The sequence below is a fragment of the Stegodyphus dumicola genome, chromosome 6 (genome assembly GCF_044657685.1).
Source record: "Stegodyphus dumicola isolate Sdum_Otavi_A_Nest chromosome 6, ASM4465768v1".
Taxonomy (NCBI): domain Eukaryota; kingdom Metazoa; phylum Arthropoda; class Arachnida; order Araneae; family Eresidae; genus Stegodyphus; species Stegodyphus dumicola.
In genome coordinates, this window is record NC_140773.1 from 193,386,875 (window position 1) to 193,407,728 (window position 20,854).

Here is a 20,854-nt window from a genome sequence, read left to right on the forward strand (position 1 = left end):
TGCAAGGAGAGTTTTGATGATATTTATTTTATAACAAGCGAGGCTTAAAATAAAGGAAAAAAAATAACGTATTAAAACATTTTGAAGTTTGTGTTTCAGTATTTAATACAAGATCTATTAAAATAAATTTCAAAACTACAAATGTCCGAAAACAAATTTGAGTCGCAGAATGTATTGAGAATATGTTTTTAGTTAAAGGACAATTGATATTTAATGTTTAGCATGCATGTATGTATTAAAAAAAATCGGAGACTATTTTCTGCGTAACCTAAAACAAAATTTTACGTTGGATGACGAAGTGAAACGTGATTTACTACACCTTAATGGGAAAAATCTTTACATATGTGCATTTTAGGATTAAATGACTGAAAACTATGTTTTAAGAAGTATGTTATTTACATGAATGTTTGAATTCACCATTACTTAGAGAATGAAATGCATTAAGTAAACTATTCTTTCATAATTCTTCATGAGGAACTGGTGTAGTTGGAGTTAAAGGTTTTTCCAGAGCGGCATCTACTTCACTTTCAATAGATGTGAATCCTTTTTCCTGAACATCTTGTAACTTTTTGTTTACATCATCTACAGAAAAACCATGTGGCTTCATCTAAAGAGAGTAAAAAATTTAATTTCAGATACTTCAGATTTGACTTTTATAAATAAAATATTTAAAAAATTCAACACAATAATAATAGTAACATTATTTCAAATTATCGCGTATTTATTATTATTTTTATTTATTTTATTAATTCCTTCTACGAAGTAATGTAAAAAATTAATTTTGGACAAATAACGAAATTCCGGTCCATATACTTATTTTTGGAAAAGTTTTACTCTCGTTATGAAAAATACTTATATATATACACTGCTGGCCACCGTAAATGCAACACCCTGAAGGAAGCATGCAAATAACATGAAATTTACAACATGCATTAGCGGAGGTGAGATATGCAAATGATTAGAATTTCAGCGCTTGCTCATCACGCGCACCTGTGGCGCCACTTCAAAACGCTATTTAAGGCTTAAAGTTTTCGACGATTTCAAGTTCGACAATTGTGTTTATCTTGTGGTTTTTTCAAAAAATAAATTGATAAATTATGCCTCGTAGTAAACAGCGATCATCGTTTGATCAAGTATCCGAGTTCGGCAGAGGAAGGATAGTGGTCTACCGAGAGTGTGGATTATCTTTCAAGGAAATTGGTAGTCGTGTTGGGCGAAACCAAACAACTGTAATGCGGATGTGTGATCGTTGGATGCAGGAGGGTACGACGGACCGACGTGTTCGATCGCATCTACCTCAGTGCACCACTTCACGTGATGACAGGAAAATTGTGCGCATGGCAGCGACGGATCGCTCAGTCACATCACGAACCATAGCACAGCACATTCAGTCTGTAAAGCATCATCCAATGTCTACGCTAACCATTCGACGCCGTTTACAGCAGTGTGGTCTGTCCGCAAGCCGTCCATTGTTTTGTCTACCCTTGACGCAGAACCACAGAATATCTGCCGCCAATAGTACGATAGAATACTATAGAATCTCTGCCGCCAATAGTACGATGAAAGAAGGATGTGGAAGGCAGAATGGAATGAAATTGTCTTTACTGACGAGTCACGCTTCTGTCTGCAACACCACGATGGTCGGATTCGGTGTCTCCAGATAATGTGCAGACTCGAATCCGACGAACAGCTGCGTTATGCACCCCACACTGGTCCTGCTCTGGGTATTATGGTATGGGGCGGTATTGGATATCACTCTCGCACTCCTCTAGTACGCATTGCCGGTACTTTAAACAGCCAGCGCTACATCTCCGAGGTGTTGGAGCCAGTTGTCCTTCCTTACCTTCAGGGCTTGCCCACCGCCATATTTCAACAAGATAATGCGCGACCACACGTGGTACGCATTGTCCAAGGGTTCTTTGTCAATCGCTAAATTGAATTGCCTCCCTAGCCGGCTCGCTCTCCGGATCTTTCACCGATAGAAAACATGTGGTCCATGGTTGCTGAACAATTGACACAGATTATATCCCAAGCTGCCACACCAGATCAACTTTGGCAACGTGTTGAAGCTGCTTGGTCTGCTGTACCCCAAGAACACATCCAAAGTCTGTTTGAATCAATGCCGAGGCGTTTGGCAGCAGTGATGTCCAACAATGGCGGTTACTCTGGCTACTGATTCTGGAAGGAACCACATTTCACAGAAGTAACTATAAATTTAATCATTTGATACTTGGTTAACATGTTATCTACTAAATAAATTTTGTTGTAATATCTCTTGTCTTTCTTGGTGTTCCAAGTTGGGTGGCCAACAGTGTTTATGTAAGAAGTTTGGCTCCTGTACGGCAAAAATTGACCGGGATATCTTGTTTCGAAATTTGCAATTTTTGATGTTATTTTCAACTTGCTTTCAGGAATCAGTTAATTAAGTTACAGTATTTCGAGAAAATAAGTATAAATGAAGTGCAGCAAAAATTGTGTACAATTCAACTGGCGTACATGGTAGTTGTGATATTTGTATCAGAATTTTACGGTACAGTGACCTAGAGAGGCAAAGGGAAGAGGCTAGTATTAATTTTAACAGCGTTTTGCATCATTAAAGAGCAAATGCACAGTGGCGTACCTAAAGCTTTAGTCGCCCGAGGCGGCCCTTGAATTTGCCAATCCCAGGGGCGTAGCTAGAGGGGGGCATCTGTCCCCGGGCGCATAATCCAAGGGGCGCCAAACTGATGTTACGACATTTTAGATTTAAATGTTTTCCATCCTTGGCAAGCAGTAGGGGGCGCGAAATGTTCAGTTGTCCCTGGGCGCTGAAAACCCTAGCTACGACTCTGCCAGCCCTCTTGACCGTATTCACCAGATGATGCAATTTTTTTGTAAATTTGCTACTTTTGACAAACCTGATCGACTAAAATTTATGTTCATGCGATATTGCAAAATTTTTGCCACGCTATCATTATCTTGTGCTACATTTTACGTCTTTAACATTTTTAATACATAGTAGAATACTTTTATGTTAAAATTAATTTATAATAAATAAATAAAATAATTTATTTGGGCTTAATAGAACATGCATCTGACAAATAATAGAAGGCAGGTGCAAACAGTTTTCAGCTCCAGTCGCTGATGTTTTCCAGTGTTCTACTTATTGCTTTGTTCAGTCTTTAAAGTTAACCAAAAAGCAATACAAAGAGTATTTCCAAAAGTCACTTTGACCAAAACCAAGCATCGAAATTGAATGTGTTTGGAACTCCTAGATTCCCTACTTCGAATGAAGATGTCATTGGAAGGAAAAGAAATGTGCTGTGTTTACTCTGTACCTTCACCACCCATGCATACATATAGCTCAGATACGTATAGAAAAGAAAGACATAAGAATGAAGAAAATGAGCAGTATGATGAATAACTATTATATCCAGTTTTAAATGCTAACTGTCTGTAAAGTAAAAAATGCACATTTTTATATTATTTCTTTTCATTAGTAAATTAATCAGGTGTGTTATGATAATTTGTTCTGAAATATGTTTTAATTTAGTTCAAGTATTAGTTGATTTATTTTAAAATGAAGTTTAAATGAATTACTAGTTTAAAATGAAGAATAGTACTAGTAGCTCAAGTACTAGTTGATTTATTTTAAAACGTTTTAATTAACGGATCAAATAAAATAGAATAATTCGTTGTGAAAAATTTATTCTTCAATGATGCTTGGTATGGTATCGTCACAGTACAGGGGAATATGACTACAGTAGATTCTTTTGAGGCAACCACTTCTGAAAATGTTCTATATATGAACAGAAATTTGCGTTAGCTCTAAAACGGTTACCTGCGCAGAAAATAAAAATCATCTGTAATCATGAGTCTTGCAGAGTATTCGCTGTGTTTGTTCTATAATACATTTTATTTCAAATGTTAGATTAATTTTAAAATGAAATATTTTTAGACATGATACATACTTCCAAAGGAAAACAAAATTAAAACTTTAATAAAGCATAACTGTCTATTCATAATTGGAGTAACTATATCATTATATCTATAAAATTTCAAGACATCATTCCTTACGATTTAAAATTATATTAAAAAATTCAATATTATGTGCATAGGACAGCTTTTCTCTTTTCTATGCTGAAATATTTTGTTTAGGTAGTGGGGATTATATATATATGTATATATATATAAATTGTAGAAAGCTCGCCTAAAAGTTACCAAGAGCTGCTGCTCCAAAAGGTATAAAACGTTTTCAAAAATTAATACACATGAAAAGCAAATCATTAGACATGTAAAACATAAATAAAATTAAAAAACTGAAAAAGTTAAAAAGTAAGCGGAAAATGGTAAATTAGCCAAATTCGACTTCCAAACAGGCTTTTACATGTCTAATGATTTGCTTTTCATGTGTATTAATTTTTGAAAACGTTTTATACCTTTTGGAGCAGCAGCTCTTGGTAACTTTTAGGCGAGCTTTCTACAATTTTTATATTTTACTTATTTTGCAGCATATTGCGCAAGATGTTTTCTAGACCAAAATTGGTTTTTCATAAATTGTTATTACTGCTTTGCTTGATAAATTATATATATATATATATATATATATATACTACTTTGCTTGATATATTATATATATATATATATATATGTATTTACAGTTAGAAAACTTTTCATATGCCACCTCCAAGAAACAGAAATTCAATTAAAACCATGAATTATTAAAAAATTTTTAATTAGTAGTTTCTAAACCTCTACTGCTTTAAAAAAAACTGTAAAGAAAAATCCTTAATTGCAAAAATACCAAAATCAAAAGTAATAATATTAAGTATTAAAAAAGTAGCTATTGTCATTGATCGTGGATTAATTGACTTATCAAGGAGAATAAACGAATCTATCATCAATTAACAACATCCATATTAAGTGAGAGTGTATAGTCTTTCTTCCAGGTAAGCATCAAATTATATTTCTGCTAGAGCAGTGTTTCTTAACCTGTGGTTCATGGACCCCTTGGGGGTCCATGGGTCATATTTTGGGGGTCCGCCGACTGCTCCTAATTTTTAAAATGTTTGCATTATTATTTAAAAAATTTTAAAAATTATTTTAAAAAAAAACTTTTTTTGTCAGGGCAACCTCTGTAAGCTGTCTGTCTGCCATTTCCCAATAATAGAGACCTCCACAATACGAGGAGGAAAAGAACATTCGCAAACCATATAAAATTTGAAATTTTTAGAAACACAAAGTAGCCTTTGAATTTTACTTCACTTGGAAATAAAGTGACGTTAAAATCAGTTCCGCAAAGTTCTTGCAAATTTTTAAAACAAAACATTTCTTTTACTTTTTCACAAGTTGTAATTAAAGTATTTTTTTTTCAAGTGTTTCTTTGTGTCTTAATGTTTGTTCTTAATGTTTCATTTGATTATTTGATTTTTTTTTTTTTTTTTTTTTTGTTAGCCCAAAATGTCCAAAAAAAAAAAGGAAGTATGATGAAAATTATGGTGTATTTAATTATGGCAAAGCTCACTGGGGCTATTTGCCTAAGGGGAGGGATGCCTTCGTGGAGGAACTGGCTCGTATACACGTTACACATGGGGAAAACCACGAAAACACCCATGCAGCCAGCCCGTTCGCGTGATTCGAACCTCAGACCGAACTACCAGTGTTCAGCGACGTTACCGCTCGGCCGCTGGTGGGCATGAAAATTATGTAAAATATGGATTCTGCTGCATGAAGGAATCGGACGGTGTTGAAAAGCCACAATGCTTTCTGTGTGGAAAAAGTTTCGGCAAACGCCAGTATGAAACCGGCAAAATTGATAGAGCATCTCAAATCTCTTCATCCTGAAAATGCATCTAAAGATCTAGAATTTTTTACAAAGAAAAAAGCCCAGTTTTTGAAATCTGGAACATTAACCAAACTTAGATTTGGTATTTCACAAAAACCTTTGGTTGAGGCATCTTTCAGAGTTGCATATCGTATTGCCAAAAGTAAGAAACCGCATACTATTGGAGAGACATTAATTAAGCCATGTGCCCTGGAAATGGTTGAATTAGTTTGTGAACTAGAACAGAGAAAAAAACTTGAGGCTATTCCATTGTACAAAGATGTGATACATACAGGAATAGTTGAAAATTTCTTGCAATATCTTGAAACAGATCATCGATGAATTGAAAGCATCGCCATTTCCCTTTAGTATGCAACTGGTTGAAACTACTGACATCTCGAATTGTAGTCAACTTCTTGTTTTTGTTCGTTACGCGTCTGCTGATACTATCAAAGAAAAATTCTTATTTTGTGAGCCTCTTTTGCAAACTAGTAAGGCAGTTGATGTTTCAGCGATTTTAAATGTTTTCTTTTCCATACACGACTTCGACTGGAAACAAAAACTTCATTAACTTTGTACGGATGGAGCACCTGCGATGCTTGGCAATAAATTTGGTTTTGCCCATTTGGTAAAAAAAGAGGCTCATAATGTTATTGTTACACATTGTTTTTTACATAGACATGCACTGGCTACAAAAACTCTTCCAACCAGCTTAAAAGAAGTATTGTCAATAGTTATTAAAACTGTGAATTTTATTAGAAGTAGAGCTCTTAATCATCGTCTTTTTAAAACACTGTGTCAAGAAATGAACGCAGAACATGAGGTACTTCTGTATCACACGGAAGTGCGCTGGCTGTCACGAGGGCAGGTTTTGAAACGAATTTTCATGTTGAAAACAGAAGTACCACTTTTTTTAGAAGAAAACGATAACTCACTCTTCGAATATTTCAAGAAAAAAGATTTTATATGTAAATTGGCTTACCTTGCAGACATTTTTAACCACATGAGCGATATATGTCTTTCAATTCAAGGGCCCGATACAACAATTATGGATGCCACTGAGAAACTACAGGCATTTTTATTGAAAATGTCACTTTGGAAAATTAGAATTCAAAATGGGATATATGCAAATTTTCAAATGTTGGACGAAGGGCTTTTTGAAAATGGATCTCGGAAAGATAATTTGTTATTGAATAACTTGAAAAATGAAATCTGTGACACCTGGAAGTACTTCAAGTTTCATTTGAAAAATATTTCAATTCGGATGGAATAAATATAAAAGACGAGTTGTGGATTCGTAATCCTTTCCTTTGTGATATTGACTGTATCGATGACATGAACCTTGCCAAAGATGAGCTAATTGATTTGAAAACAAAGTCCTTGTTAAAAATGGATTTCGAATCAAAAACTCTTGGAGAGTTTTGGTCTTCTTTAAGAGAAGCCTACCCATTGCTTGTAAAACGAGCTATGGCAGCCATTATTCCGTTTGCTACAGTATGTCTTTGCGAAGCGGGATTTTCCACACTTGTCACAATAAAAACAAAACATCGAAATAGACTGAATGTCGAACATGATATGCGCGTTGCTTTGTCAAAAACCATCCCTCAATTCAATCTGTTAATCAAGAAAAAGCAGCAACAGCCTTCACATTAAAAATTTTAATTTCTTCAAATTTTTTATACTATTAAAATAAAAATATTAAAATAATTAAATAATAAAACAGAATATATTTTGTAATAAATGATGTTTAAGCAATTTTTTTTTCACAGAGGGGTCCGTGACATATTTAAAATTTTTAAAGTGGTTCATTGTGCCAAAAAGGTTAAGAAACACTGTGCTAGAGTCAAATCAGGCTGGTACTAAAATAGCACTTAAAGCTGCCATTTTTTAGTTAGAAAATAAATTATAAATAAAAGTAATTATGAGTAAATTAAAGAGGCCTGTGACCTACGCTATATATATATCAAAAGGTATACAAAGGTGATACATGTAATTTCGAAAATTCATGCTAAAATATTGTAAAAAGCAATGCATAATTGAATTGTCTATCTTTAGTTTAAAAGGTAATTTTAATATTTTTCTTTGAAGTCATGGAGCAAAGATTTTTATTGTGCTTGCATTATTGATAGATAAGCGAATAATAGTAATAAAAGGGAAAATATTTGCAGATGTGTAAACCAGAGCTATGCAGCTAATATTGACGATTTTATTGCTGTACCAAATAACAATAGTAATAAAAGAGAAAATATTTGCAGAAGTGTAAAACAGAGCTATGCAGCTAATATTGACGATTTTATTGCTGTACCAAATTTTGTTTTTAAGCAATATTTTCCCTAGTTCTATGTTGGTAAAGAAGCGATTTGTAGCGCCATATATTGGGTACTCAAACACAGAATGAAATGAAATCTGTTCTGATTGTAATACTGCTAAGAACTAAACAATCGAGATTACTTAAAAATCAAAGCAAAATCACTTTTCTAAATAACAAAACATAAAAATGAAAGAATGGGGATTTTTATTAGTAATCAGAATCTGATAAATTTAAGTCAACCAATCAGAACGGAAAATTCATTAAAAAGTATTAATAATTAAAATAATGAATAGAAAAAGGAACTCAAAAAAATTAGTACAGAAGCTCCAAGAATCCAAACGTGAGGGAGCAATTAACAGTGGATATGAATAACTTAAGTGCAAAATAAAAAATTTTAATTCGTAAATACATCTGAAAGGCAAAATAAATAGTATTTATAATTCTAATATACTTTTTTAATTATTCTTTAACTTAGAAAACTTCTCGCAACCAACAGCTCTTACAGTACTTGTAAGGAAAGTTCGCAATATTATTAGAATATTTGGAGTTTTATACTTGGGATTCTATTTTGGAATAGCTGCAAAAATTCAAAAGACCGCCCTCCACTTTCTGTCTCGTTTTCTCTAGTGATAAAAGAAATGAAATATCTCTAACTTAATAAGGAACTCGTCATTGTCAATGCCATCGTGATCATAATTTAGTTGATACGTGTATTCGTAACTTTCAGAAGTTTAGACGAAATAAAAAAGGTATAACAAGGGTATGTAACTGTTAAAATCTCATGTTGATTTTTTGAATACTTTACCTTGAGTAAAAACTACTATTTCTCTCCTCAATTTAATTCGATATGTAATTCAGAATCTCATTATTCTGCACGTGCTTCGAAAATCTGCAAGACTAATTCCTACAAAATAATGTTCCACGCAAAAGATGCTGCTCCTAAAAATGGCCGCCCGAGGTGGATCACCCCCTCCAGGTATGTCACTGCAAATGTATCACCCAGTATTTTTAATATAATTGGAAAAGGGATGTTCTAATTTACTGTTGAAAAATTTTGGTTGAGGCACACTGCCAAATCTAGTGCCTTCTTATTAAAATAAAAATAAAATTGCGTATTGTTCAATCAGTTAGATTGTAAATAAATCTCCATTTTCAGTGGCAGTATTTATAGCTGTAAATAAATCTCCATTTTCAGTGGCAATATTTATCTCTATTTCCTGAACCGAATCTAGTCAGCTAATAAATATTGTTAAGTGGTAAATTATACTTGATACTCTCTCGCCAGTACGTATGAAAAGGCATCCTTGTAGGAGCACCCTCGGGGAAGTTTTAGTCTGAAAGCTTCAGATTTCAATCTAATCCTTGAAAAGGAGATAGTTATCAAAAATTTCAAATTAACAAAGCCCTTAAAAAATTACATATTGTAATTATTTTAGTTTCGACTTTAGATCATAAAAACTGAAACACAAATAATTCTGTAACGGATGATATAGACATGCTATTTTTGATTAATTATAATAAAAAATCAAATATTCTTAGTAATTATCAGTTGAATATACAGGGTGGTTCAAATGTAAAGGCAGGTAGAGGGGACCTCAATAAGCATATTTTGTACAGGAATGTGTGTGCGTTAATGGTGCGTTGAGCCGCCAGAGAGCGCTAATTAGTGCAGCGTATAAAAGCATTGCGCTAGCTGGATTTTTCATTTCCCGTACGGATCTCGAACAAAATGCATCGTTACACCAATGCGGAGCTTGCCGACATGCATTTCATGTATGGGGCTGCACAAAGAAATGGATTAGCTGCTCAAAGGATGTACAGGGAGAGATTACCCGATAGAAATCAGCCGGATCGTACAACATTCGAGCATCATCATCGGGAATTAAGCACAAGTAGATCGTTTTAAGAGTCTAGGAACGTCAGAAATCACTTGGATGCTATCTATGGCCAGCATTGCTGGATAGGACGGATCAGCTCCCTGGCATCCGCTTGCTCCTGGTTTAACCTGCTTGGATTTCTTCTTTTGGGGGTCATATTAAAAGCCTCGTGTACCTGAGTCTAGTCACATCTGCAGAAGTTCTTGTTGCCTGTTTGCCTGTTGCTACTGGGCCTGTGCTCGAAATGCCGGACGTCTTTTCTAATGTACGCCGATCCATGCACCGCCGCTGTGAATCTTGTGTCGCTGTTGCTGGCTCCTCTTTCGGGCACCTATTGTAAATTGTTAATATTTCTTTTTTCTTTTGTCTTGTGTTTTCAGTTTCCTATAATTCATATCGCTTTACGGGCTAGCGCTTTAATGCGGCATTACCGCACACACATTCCTATACGATATCTGCTTATTCAGGTTCCCTCTACCTTCCTTTATATTTTTGACATATAGCTATCAGGTTCTATGTTCCGTCTTACTTTCTTTGGGAACATGCAAGGACCTGACTCGGAACAGAGAGCTTACTAAAGCTATGTTCAATAACTGTGGGAAGTAGACAGGATACACAAGAAGGGTATACAAAACCCTTTATTTTTCTCTCTTTACAATAATTTCCGTACTTCGGAATACAAAGACCCACTATTTGTGGTCTAAACGTAAGAATATAAAAATATAACTAAACGCTAACTTAACTTTGAAATAATAAACGTGGAAGATTGGCCTTATATTAACAGGAAGCCGTATGTAGTACAGAGAACTGTTAACACTACAATACGTTTAAAAATTATCAAGAGGATTAAACCTCTGGCCTGGAAGGCAACCAGCAACTGAGTAAAACTTCTAAGGTAAGTGGCCTGCTTCGACTAATTCCTTCCTCTCTCTCGCTTGGCAAAAAGCCACAACTTAAGTACTTGGCGTTCGCCAGACAAATTTTGCATAAATAAGTTAACGCTTATAATTCTGGCCGGAAGTAGAAAATAAGAAGTGATAGTAAAGATTTAAAATAAAATAAACGTTAGTAAAACTTAAGATCCTTACATACTTCCCGCCAGAGTTAATTAGTTTGAAACTGAGGTCTAAAACGACCTTGTTGAAAACTTTTAGCTCTAACGCGAGGCCAATCTTTTACAAACATCTCTCACTAGAAACTAGAAATTTTAAAAAAAGAAATTTCTTTTTACAATAGCAGCTCCAAGGACACGCAATTTTTGATCTGTACTGCATCTAAACAGGAGCTTTTATTCAAATCTGGTTCCTTCCAGATCTCTGGAAGGAAAACTAGTTTAATGAAATGCTACACAATGAAATGGCAAGTAACATGCATATTTATATTTCTCTTAACATTCTTATTTCATTCATAACTTTGTTTAATTATCTCTCCCCGTGCTCTCTGACATGTGTTGTAAAAGAAAACACCAAACACGAATGTGTTTATGTACGAGTGTTCAACACTGCCGCCTACAATCAAAACACTAACGTGTTAAAATTCAACATAACAAGACCTCGTAACACACTCTATCTTCATCTCTAAACCCTGAGGTACTATTCTGAAAGTGGCTAACTCTGAAGTGTAGCGTCAGAGAGCCTAACTACATTCATTCAACCTTTAACACATATTCACGATGATTTGGTCTTTTTACAGTCACACGAATAAAAAAAAAATTTTTAACATTACTTTCACTTTTACCATATCACGGTATTTCTTAACATTTAAAATAACAGTTCACATTGTATATAAGAACATATTAACATGCCGTTAATTTTACGCATTTGAAAACATACATTAGTAGTACATTGTTAAATTCTATTCTTTTCAAAGCAAGTGCCAATTCTTCTACATTGAAATACTACATTTCAAAAAGTCTTTCAGACTAAAACTTCTTTCTTGCCAGAATGTTTTAAATAAAATTTATACAATAACTTTTACAATATTTAAGTCTTTACATATTCCTATTATACATCAACTTTAGTTTTACGCGCGAGTAATTGAAAAACATAATACCAAAATCGGTAACAACTCATTTCTCGCCTTTTTGGCGATAAAGGTAGACCTCGCATGAGGCAAAACTTCTTTAAATCTGCAACTTGCAGTAAGAATGAAAGATTAACTTAAGTTTGCAAAGTAACATAAAATTTTACTTATCTTTGTGATATTCGGACGTTCTTTTCTGAGCCCAGTCCTGGAAGGTAGCGTAGATTCTCGTTTGATTTATCCTCCTTCTTGTGCGGGCTCGCCCTTCAGTGTCTTCCTCTAGGAGCTTTCTTTTCCCTCCAGTTCGGTCACCCTTGAATACCTTCTTTTTCGCCTCTGCCTGTGGTCTTGGCCGTTTGATGGCAGCTGGCCTTGGCGGAACCGGGAAACTTCTTTCGCGTTCCTGCTTGGACCTCGTTGCTGGCCGTTCAAATTTTCCTTGTATCTTTTCCTCCGCCGCTAGTGGCCCTTCCGCAGTTCGGCGACATTTGCTGCGGAGAGTCCTGTCGGATGTGTAGATCTTCCGTTTTAGAGCCGGGTTATAGTTGCCGTCATTTCTACTGGCTCTCTTTGCATACGTCGTCCTTCTCCCTTCTTTATTCTGGGGGTGTTCGTGAGCTCTCTTTTCTGGACGGTGGAACGGCTTCTTTTTCTTGTTACCTTCAATTTTCCCGCGGGGAAACTTTCTTTTCACTTGCTCCTGCCTCTTAATGGCTTGCCCTTGTACTTGTCGTTGTTCCAACTCTGGAGCTTGTGTCTGCCGTGCCGGATCCTGCAAAAGATCTGTAAATATTTGCATTTTATTACGATCATAGTAGGGTTTGATTTGATCAATGTTTGCGGAGCAGGTTTCACCATTCCTGGCTTTTAACACTACTACAGCGTGAGTTATTTTTTCTATGACATATGGTCCTTCAAATCGTGGAAAAAATTTGGCAGTTTTATCTTCTGGTGCCGAAGAAAGTGAATGCTTAATTTTTAATACTTCATACCCTACTTTATGAGTTACTCCCCGTCGTTTCAAGTCATAATACAGCTTTTGTTTTCTCTGTGCTACTTCAGTATTCTTTTTTGCTTCTTTAATTAGTTTTTCTATATCACCCATTTTAAATTCTGGGGCTCTTTGTTGCACATAAAATAATTTATCTAACGGCGTTATAATCTTTCTGCCTAAAAATAACTCAGCAGGAGTTTTGCCCGTTGTATCATGTTTTGCGGTCCTAAGGGCGAAAGCAAATTTATTGACATAGTTATCCCAGCTTTTATGAAAATTGTTAACATAACTACGGATAATTTTCACTATATTTCTATTGACCCGTTCCGCTATATTTGATTGCGGCTGATACGGGACCATTTTTAAATGACGTATGCCCAGTTTTTGGCACATGTCTTCAAATACATTACTTACAAATTGAGGACCATTATCCGATATAACTTTTAGGGGCGCCCCGTATTTTAAAATATATTTATTTAAAATAGAATCAGTAACTAATTTCGCGGAGGCTCGTTTTAAGGGAACAATTTCGGTCCACTTACTAAAATGATCAACCATAACAAGGAGATAGCGACTTTTATTTAACTGACTTTTTGGGAAAGGGCCCAATAAATCGATGCCAATTATTTCATTTGGAAATTCGGATTTAATACTATTTAGAAACCCGGCCGGGCGGAAATTAATATAATTAACTGCTTGACATGTTGGGCAGGACTGGACATACGCCGTTGTTAACTTTTGCAGTTCAGGAAAATATACTGCCTCGCGTACGCGTTGAATAGTTTTTCGAATACCAGCATGAGAAGCTAAAGGGCTGTCATGGAGCTCCTGCAGGATATTTAATCTAAGACTAGCTGGGATAACAGGTCGAAATTCGTTGTTGGGATTCGTAGTTTTTGTATAAAATAATAGACCATCTATTAGTTTGTAATGGGCCGCCCTATTTTTTATCGCCACAGTATCTTGGTGGCTAAAATTTTCAGGATCCTTTAAATACTCATAAAGGCTTCCAAACTCAGGATCCTTACCCAGTTCGGTTATTACAGTTTCTCGGGAATTTATTGTACATGCTGTGAGCATTGCCACGTTTACAGTATTACCTTCTTCATCTATTTTAATTCTGGATAGGGCATCTGCTACGATATTTTCCTTTCCGGGGGTATGCTTGATTACCAGATTACATTCTTGTAGCTTGAGTGCCCATCTTATTAACCTCGGGGATAAGTTTTTCCCTGAGTACAATCTAGTTACCGCCGCATGATCTGAGTACACTGTTATTGGCGCCTATCCAAAATAGACTCGGAACTTTTGCACTGCTAACAGAACTGCAAGTGCCTCTCTCTCGGTCGCGGAATAGTTTCTTTGTGTTTGATTTAAAGTTCGACTAAAAAATGCCACGGGCTGCTGATTTTGCGAAAGTACCGCTCCTACCGCATAATCCGAAGCATCCGCTGAAATTTCTAAATTCTCATCCTTTTCAGGAAATTTCAACACAGGGGCTTGCGTTAATGCTTGCTTTAATTTTTCGAACGCACTATTGGCTTCAGCCGTCCACGAGAATCTTGCCTTTTTCCTTTTTAATTTTAACAATGGTTCAGCAATAGCTGCAAAATCTTTTATGAAGGACCTATAATATGAACAAAGTCCTAGAAAAGAAGAGAGCTTCTTCGCCGTGTTTAGAGTCGGATACTTTTGTACAGCGATTATTTTTGATTCGTCTGTCTCGATTCCTTTCTGAGATATTTTGTAACCTAAATATTTTAATTCAGGGGCTGCAAATTTGCACTTTTCGACATTAACTTTTAGACCGGCCTCATTTAATAAAGAAAATACCTGTCTTTAATCCTGTACATGTTGGTCGAGATTATCACTAGTAATAATGATATCGTCTAAATAGATAAATGTGGACTTTCCAAGAACAGGCCTTAACACAATGTCCATACATCGCTGAAATGTTGCCGGTGCCCCTGAAAGGCCAAACGGCATAAGCAGAAATGCATAAGTGTCAGACTTGGTTATAAAAGCAGTCTTAGGCATGTCCTCAGGCCTAACCCCTATTTGAAAATAACCAGTCGTTAAGTCTAAAGTCGTCATATATTTGGTGGATGTTATGTTCCTTAGAATTTCTTCAATAATAGGTAAAGGATATACCGGATCAAAATCGTCGCATGATCCCGGATATTTAGTTATGGAGTTTAATTTATGATAGTCAATTGCGAATCTCCACCTTTTTGGATCTGTCAAAGGATAGTCATTATTTTTCTTACATAAAACCACCGGGCTAGCATAACTACTTGAGATGGGCGTTATGATCTTTATACGTAGCATATCGGCGATATGCCATTCTACAATTTTTTCCTTATTCTTATCATACCGGTATGCTTTGTGGCGAACTGGCATTGAATCTCCGGTGTCAATACTATGGTTAGTAACCTGAGTATATCCTGGAATATCACTAAATAACGAAGCAAATTCACTTACCACTTGTCGGAATCTTCGTTGCTCTTCATTAGTCAGGTGGTCAAGGTTTAACGTCGGCGGTTCAGCCTTTTCTTCACGAACTGGTTTCATTGTCAGCTTAAGGGACGCTTCATTAAAATCTAGCGTTGCTTGTGCCTCTGAAAGAAAGTCTATTCCTAAGGTAATATGTGCTTGCAGATTCTTTACTATGAAAAACATAACCTTTACTTGTTCGTCCTTGATACGGACATACAGCGGTAATTTACCTATACACTTACATCTTTCTCCTTGCGCAGTTAACACTGTCATATTATCCGAATTATATATACGATATTTACGAAAATACTTCCTAAAAAAATCTTCTGCACACACAGGAACACTGCGCGCCTGTATCCATGAGTGCGGTGGCTGGGATATTATTACCAACACTTCAATCTTCGGAAGAGTCAAATTTTTCACCATTACTGTATTTAACTTGAAGGAAGGGGGGTTTTCGTGGCCTTCGGATGTCCGCACCCTCCCGTCAGCAGAAATCCGTTTTAGTTTAAATTATTTTTTTTTCGTGCTTTCCTTCTTTTTCCACTGCCTTGAGACTTTTTTCCTGGATTGCTATTGAACTGTCGACGTTCGCCGGCTGTTTTTGAATGCTCGGGTTTCCTTGCCCACGGATTCGCTTTGCTTCCGTAGCCGTGTGCTGGTGTCTTGGCGCACCAAATTGGTTTCGCTATTGATATTGGCGTCTTCTTTCAATGTCCGCCGTTCTTCGACTTTCAAACTGGATTGCTAGCTCAAATAACTTTTCCAGTGTAGTCGGATTTCTTAATTCAATAAAGTCTTGCACTTGGGGCAGTAACCTCGGCAAAATCACTTGAATTATCTCAGGATCCGGACGGTTTCCATACAAGAGTTTGAAGACGTGAATTTTTCTTAAAATAAAGCTTGAGAGATTTTCGATTCTTTGTTGATATATGCTGAAAAGTTCCGTTTCTAATTTCGCACGATCCCTTACGACAGGGAAGGCTTTTAGTAGGGCAGTCTTGAAATTTTCGTAAGTATATGTGGGACTTCCCGCTTGACCCAAGAGACTTCTGCCTATACATTTGAACCAATTAAGCGCTTGGCCCCTCAACGCGCTGGTAGCTAAGGTAACTTTTTGAAACTCGTGCACGGGGTAGAGCATGAAGTGGTCATCCAATTTTTCCAAAAAACTGGTTACCGGTGAGTTTCCATTAAATGTTGCTTCTGGTTTCATCGAAGCGCGCATGGTCTGGACGATGTAACCAAATCCTTCCAGGGCGGCAGCTGGTATTTCTGGATTCTGAGCCGCTTCTGCAGGCAGCACAGGTTCTTGAAACTCGGCCATGTTTATTTTTCTTCGTTGGGCGCCACTATCAGGTTCTATGTTCCGTCTTACTTTCTTTGGGAACATGCAAGGACCTGACTCGGAACAGAGAGCTTACTAAAGCTATGTTCAATAACTGTGGGAAGTAGACAGGATACACAAGAAGGGTATACAAAACCCTTTATTTTTCTCTCTTTACAATAATTTCCGTACTTCGGAATACAAAGACCCACTACTTGTGGTCTAAACGTAAGAATATAAAAATATAACTGAACGCTAACTTAACTTTGAAATAATAAACGTGGAAGATTGGCCTTATATTAACAGGAAGCCGTATGTAGTACAGAGAACTGTTAACACTACAATACGTTTAAAAATTATCAAGAGGATTAAACCTCTGGCCTGGAAGGCAACCAGCAACTGAGTAAAACTTCTAAGGTAAGTGGCCTGCTTCGACTAATTCCTTCCTCTCTCTCGCCACAACTTAAGTACTTGGCGTTCGCCAGACAAATTTTGCATAAATAAGTTAACGCTTATAATTCTGGCCGGAAGTAGAAAGTAAGAAGTGATAGTAAAGATTTAAAATAAAATAAACGTTAGTAAAACTTAAGATCCTTACATAGTTTTGAAACACCCTGTATTATAAAATTCAGTACTTAAAATTATAATAGATTCAACTAAATTCAAACATTTCAATAAATAAATTATTAGTTAAAAGTACTTTAACTAATTTTAATAACCTAAAATGAAGATGTCGTGAAGAAAACTGAAGAGGTATATGTGCGGTAGTTATGAATTTTTCTCAGTTTTTCCAATAGTAAAGCAGAAACGCGTTTCTGGTTTACTATGCTTTAATATACCATGACATTAAGTGATCGCGATCACCGAATGCCATATTGCCTCGGTAGACGAAATGGGGATGTTTACAACAGTCAAAATTGTTTTAAAATTAAACAGAACTGAATTTGTTACCGTGATTTAAGGAATACGAGCCAGTTTCCCTTAAAAATCTTCCACATCTTCCATCTTTTCCTTTTGGATAAATAACTCATGGATGCTTTGTTATATTTCAAATAACTTAATACAGTTAACAGTTTACTGTGTTTGAATGCGATTTTCGATCTAGCCTTAAAAAATTATTCTAAAGTAGAAAATCTGTGTAAGATTGATGAAACAAATTTAAAAGTGTGGGTTCTTATTGCATTCAATTGCTAAATGATCTTTCTTGTCCGAAGAATAAATCAAATGTGGTTGCGATATCTTCCAAGGAAATTAACAGCAAAAGCATGATTTTAATTTCATATTCTTGAGTTTATTGTTTTGAAAGTTTTGCGAAAGTTTCTGAATTTCTTTCCATAATAATAGTTGCAAAAAAAACAAAGTAAATTTTCTCTGCTTCTGATTAACTTGAATATGGTAAAGCCACTATGGCTATCTTCCTTATAAGGAGGAATGCTTTCGTGGAAAACTTTCTGAGAGTAACTGGCTTATATTAGCATCATACACGAGAACTTATACTTAAAGATACCTACAGCGCCTGGGCTCAAAGCCAAAGTAAATCGAACTATTAGTATTTAGCAGTCCTAACCACTCAGGCACTGGTGAAGCTTCTCTGCTACACGTATAAGCCATTTCATCTGCTGAATCGCGTCATATGTGTGGGACAGTGGGCAAAAATTGGGTTATCTGCCCACACATACCCCCTTTGTTTTTCATGGTATTTTTTGGCACTTTTTCCATAAATAACTGAAACCGTACTTCTTTCCTGAAAGCTTTATATTTTTCAGACATAAAATATATATTAAAATTTCCAGTCAGATATAGTTATTATTCTGAAAATTGATGAAAATAATCTTACTTCACTGTCTTTCGTAGGACGTCTTACACCTTCACATGCTTTAATTACATGATCACAAAATTTTTCTTGCAGTCGGAGATTTTCAGCAGTTTTGAATTTTCTGTAGTATTCAATTAAATTCTCAGTAAGCTCTTTCCTATACGTGTCTGTGGAAAAGTATAAAAAACATTAAGATGCATGCATTATACTTACGCAACTAATCTCTCTTCCCCCCCCCCAATTCTTAAAACTATATAATACAATTAAATACTCATCTACATAAATTAGCAGAGATTTCATATATATGTATAATATCTCTGTTTCAACTAGTTAAATGTTTGCATATACATAAATGGATATATATATATATATATATATATATATATATATATATATATATTAAAAGAAAACTCAGTTCGTATTCAAATGTTACATGTACACTGCTAAAAAAAAAAAAAAAAAAAAAAAAAAAAATGGGACAGTGCTATATTATCCGTTCTAATAAGCGGATTGACAAAATTCAAACTGCGTTTTTCATGTCTCGAAAGCGCGACTTAGGATATATATTAGATTTATATATAGCACTATTCTAACATAGGTATTTTGACACAAAATCGGACTTTTTCTGAAATAACATACCAATTTTTTCCATATTTCGATTCTACGACTCAAATTATGCCAGAATACCAAGTTTTGTAAAAATCGTACGACTAGTTTTTAAAATATTAGCTTTCAAAATTTTAGCTCCTCAATGTTAATTGAATTTGGCAAATATTTATTAATATTTCTTTTTTTTTTATTAAACTTTTTTGATTTTTTCTCTCACATTTCAAACTTTAGGTTCATTCCAAATAAAATTTACCCATTTTTTGTGTTTTATTTTTTAAATTTCTATTTTTAAATAATTTTTATAAATTTTTCGAAAAAAATTTTGAATTATAACCTATAAAATTTTTACCGTTATCATAAAGTAGGTGTATTTTTAAGCATATCTGCAAAAAATTAGAATTTTTTATTCAAAATTTTGTAAGATATACACGAATTTACATATTTTCGCGTTTTGAAATTTGGCATCTTTTTTTTGAGCGATAATAACGCCAAATGTGGTCTATGGATTTTTGTTACACTGATTTGCCACAGCTATTTTTAACCTTAAATTTCAAGTAAAATTTTACGGAGAATTAATTATATGAAATATTTTCCCTCAATAAGGCGTAATAAATATTTATTAATACTATAGGAAAAGCTATTTTTTAAAATTATAGATGATATTATTCAAATTTTTAACAATTTTTTTAATTTCTCTCTTTCTTCCTTTTTTTTAAAAAAAATAAGAGTACATTTTTCTAAGAGTAAATTTTTTCCTTCGGCGTTTTATCGTCTGCTACTTTACTTAGTTTAAATCGAATTGTCTAAAACTGAGAAGTTTCGTTTAATGTATATTTGAATTTTATCAAAATATTTTATAACATTAACTGCATAATTTATTTCTAAACAAACTGTTGCTTTTGAAGTGGCTGAAAGAGCGGCAGATACTATGATTTGCAGCTACTTAATAACTGGATAAGTCAGCAGCTTCTGTGGACAAGTAAGAATAATTATATAAACGACACACAACATTCTGGATTCGATTAACAACGAGGATACGATGTTTATTAAATGAATTTAAGAATTTTTAAAACATAAAAAATCAACTCATTTTTTATCCTAAAATGTATTTTTGTGCGTAGCGTATTTTCATTACATCCTTAAAATTCTAATTTAGAATGTAATTGTCAAGAACTGAATCCTAATCATCAGTAATATAATAAGTAATTATTACAGTTATTAATAGATACGGTTATTAATAAAGTAATACGGTTATTAATAAAGTAATACGGTTATTAATAAAGTTGTAAGGATCTTAAGTTTTACTAACGTTTATTTTATTTTAAATCTTTACTATCACTTCTTATTTTCTACTTCCGGCCAGAATTAAAAGCTTTAACTTATTTATGCAAATTTGTCTGGCGAACGCCAAGTACTTAAGTTGTGGCTTTTTGCCAAGAAAGAGAGGAAGGAGTTAGTAGAAGCAGGCCGCGTGCCTTAGCAGTTTACTCGGTTGCTGGTTGCCTTCCAGGCCAGAGGTTTAATCCTCTTAATAATTTTAAACGTATTGTAGTGTTAACAGTTCTCTGTACTACATACGGCTTCCAGTTAATATACGGC

The 20,854-nt window shown here is 34.8% G+C and overlaps 1 protein-coding gene across 1 annotated transcript in view; it reads right to left on the bottom strand.

Moving 5' to 3' along the window:
• Positions 1-373: 373 nt before the first annotated feature.
• LOC118190392 (uncharacterized) overlaps positions 374-20,854 on the bottom strand; it is a 50,796-nt gene continuing 30,315 nt past the window's right edge. Inside the window, exons 4-5 of the mRNA XM_085819301.1 lie at positions 18,668-18,813; positions 374-607 (exon numbers count right to left, since the gene is read on the bottom strand). Coding sequence (XP_085675427.1) covers positions 458-607; positions 18,668-18,813 — 296 coding nt within the window. The 3' untranslated portion in view covers positions 374-457. The remainder of the gene's footprint in view (positions 608-18,667; positions 18,814-20,854) is intronic.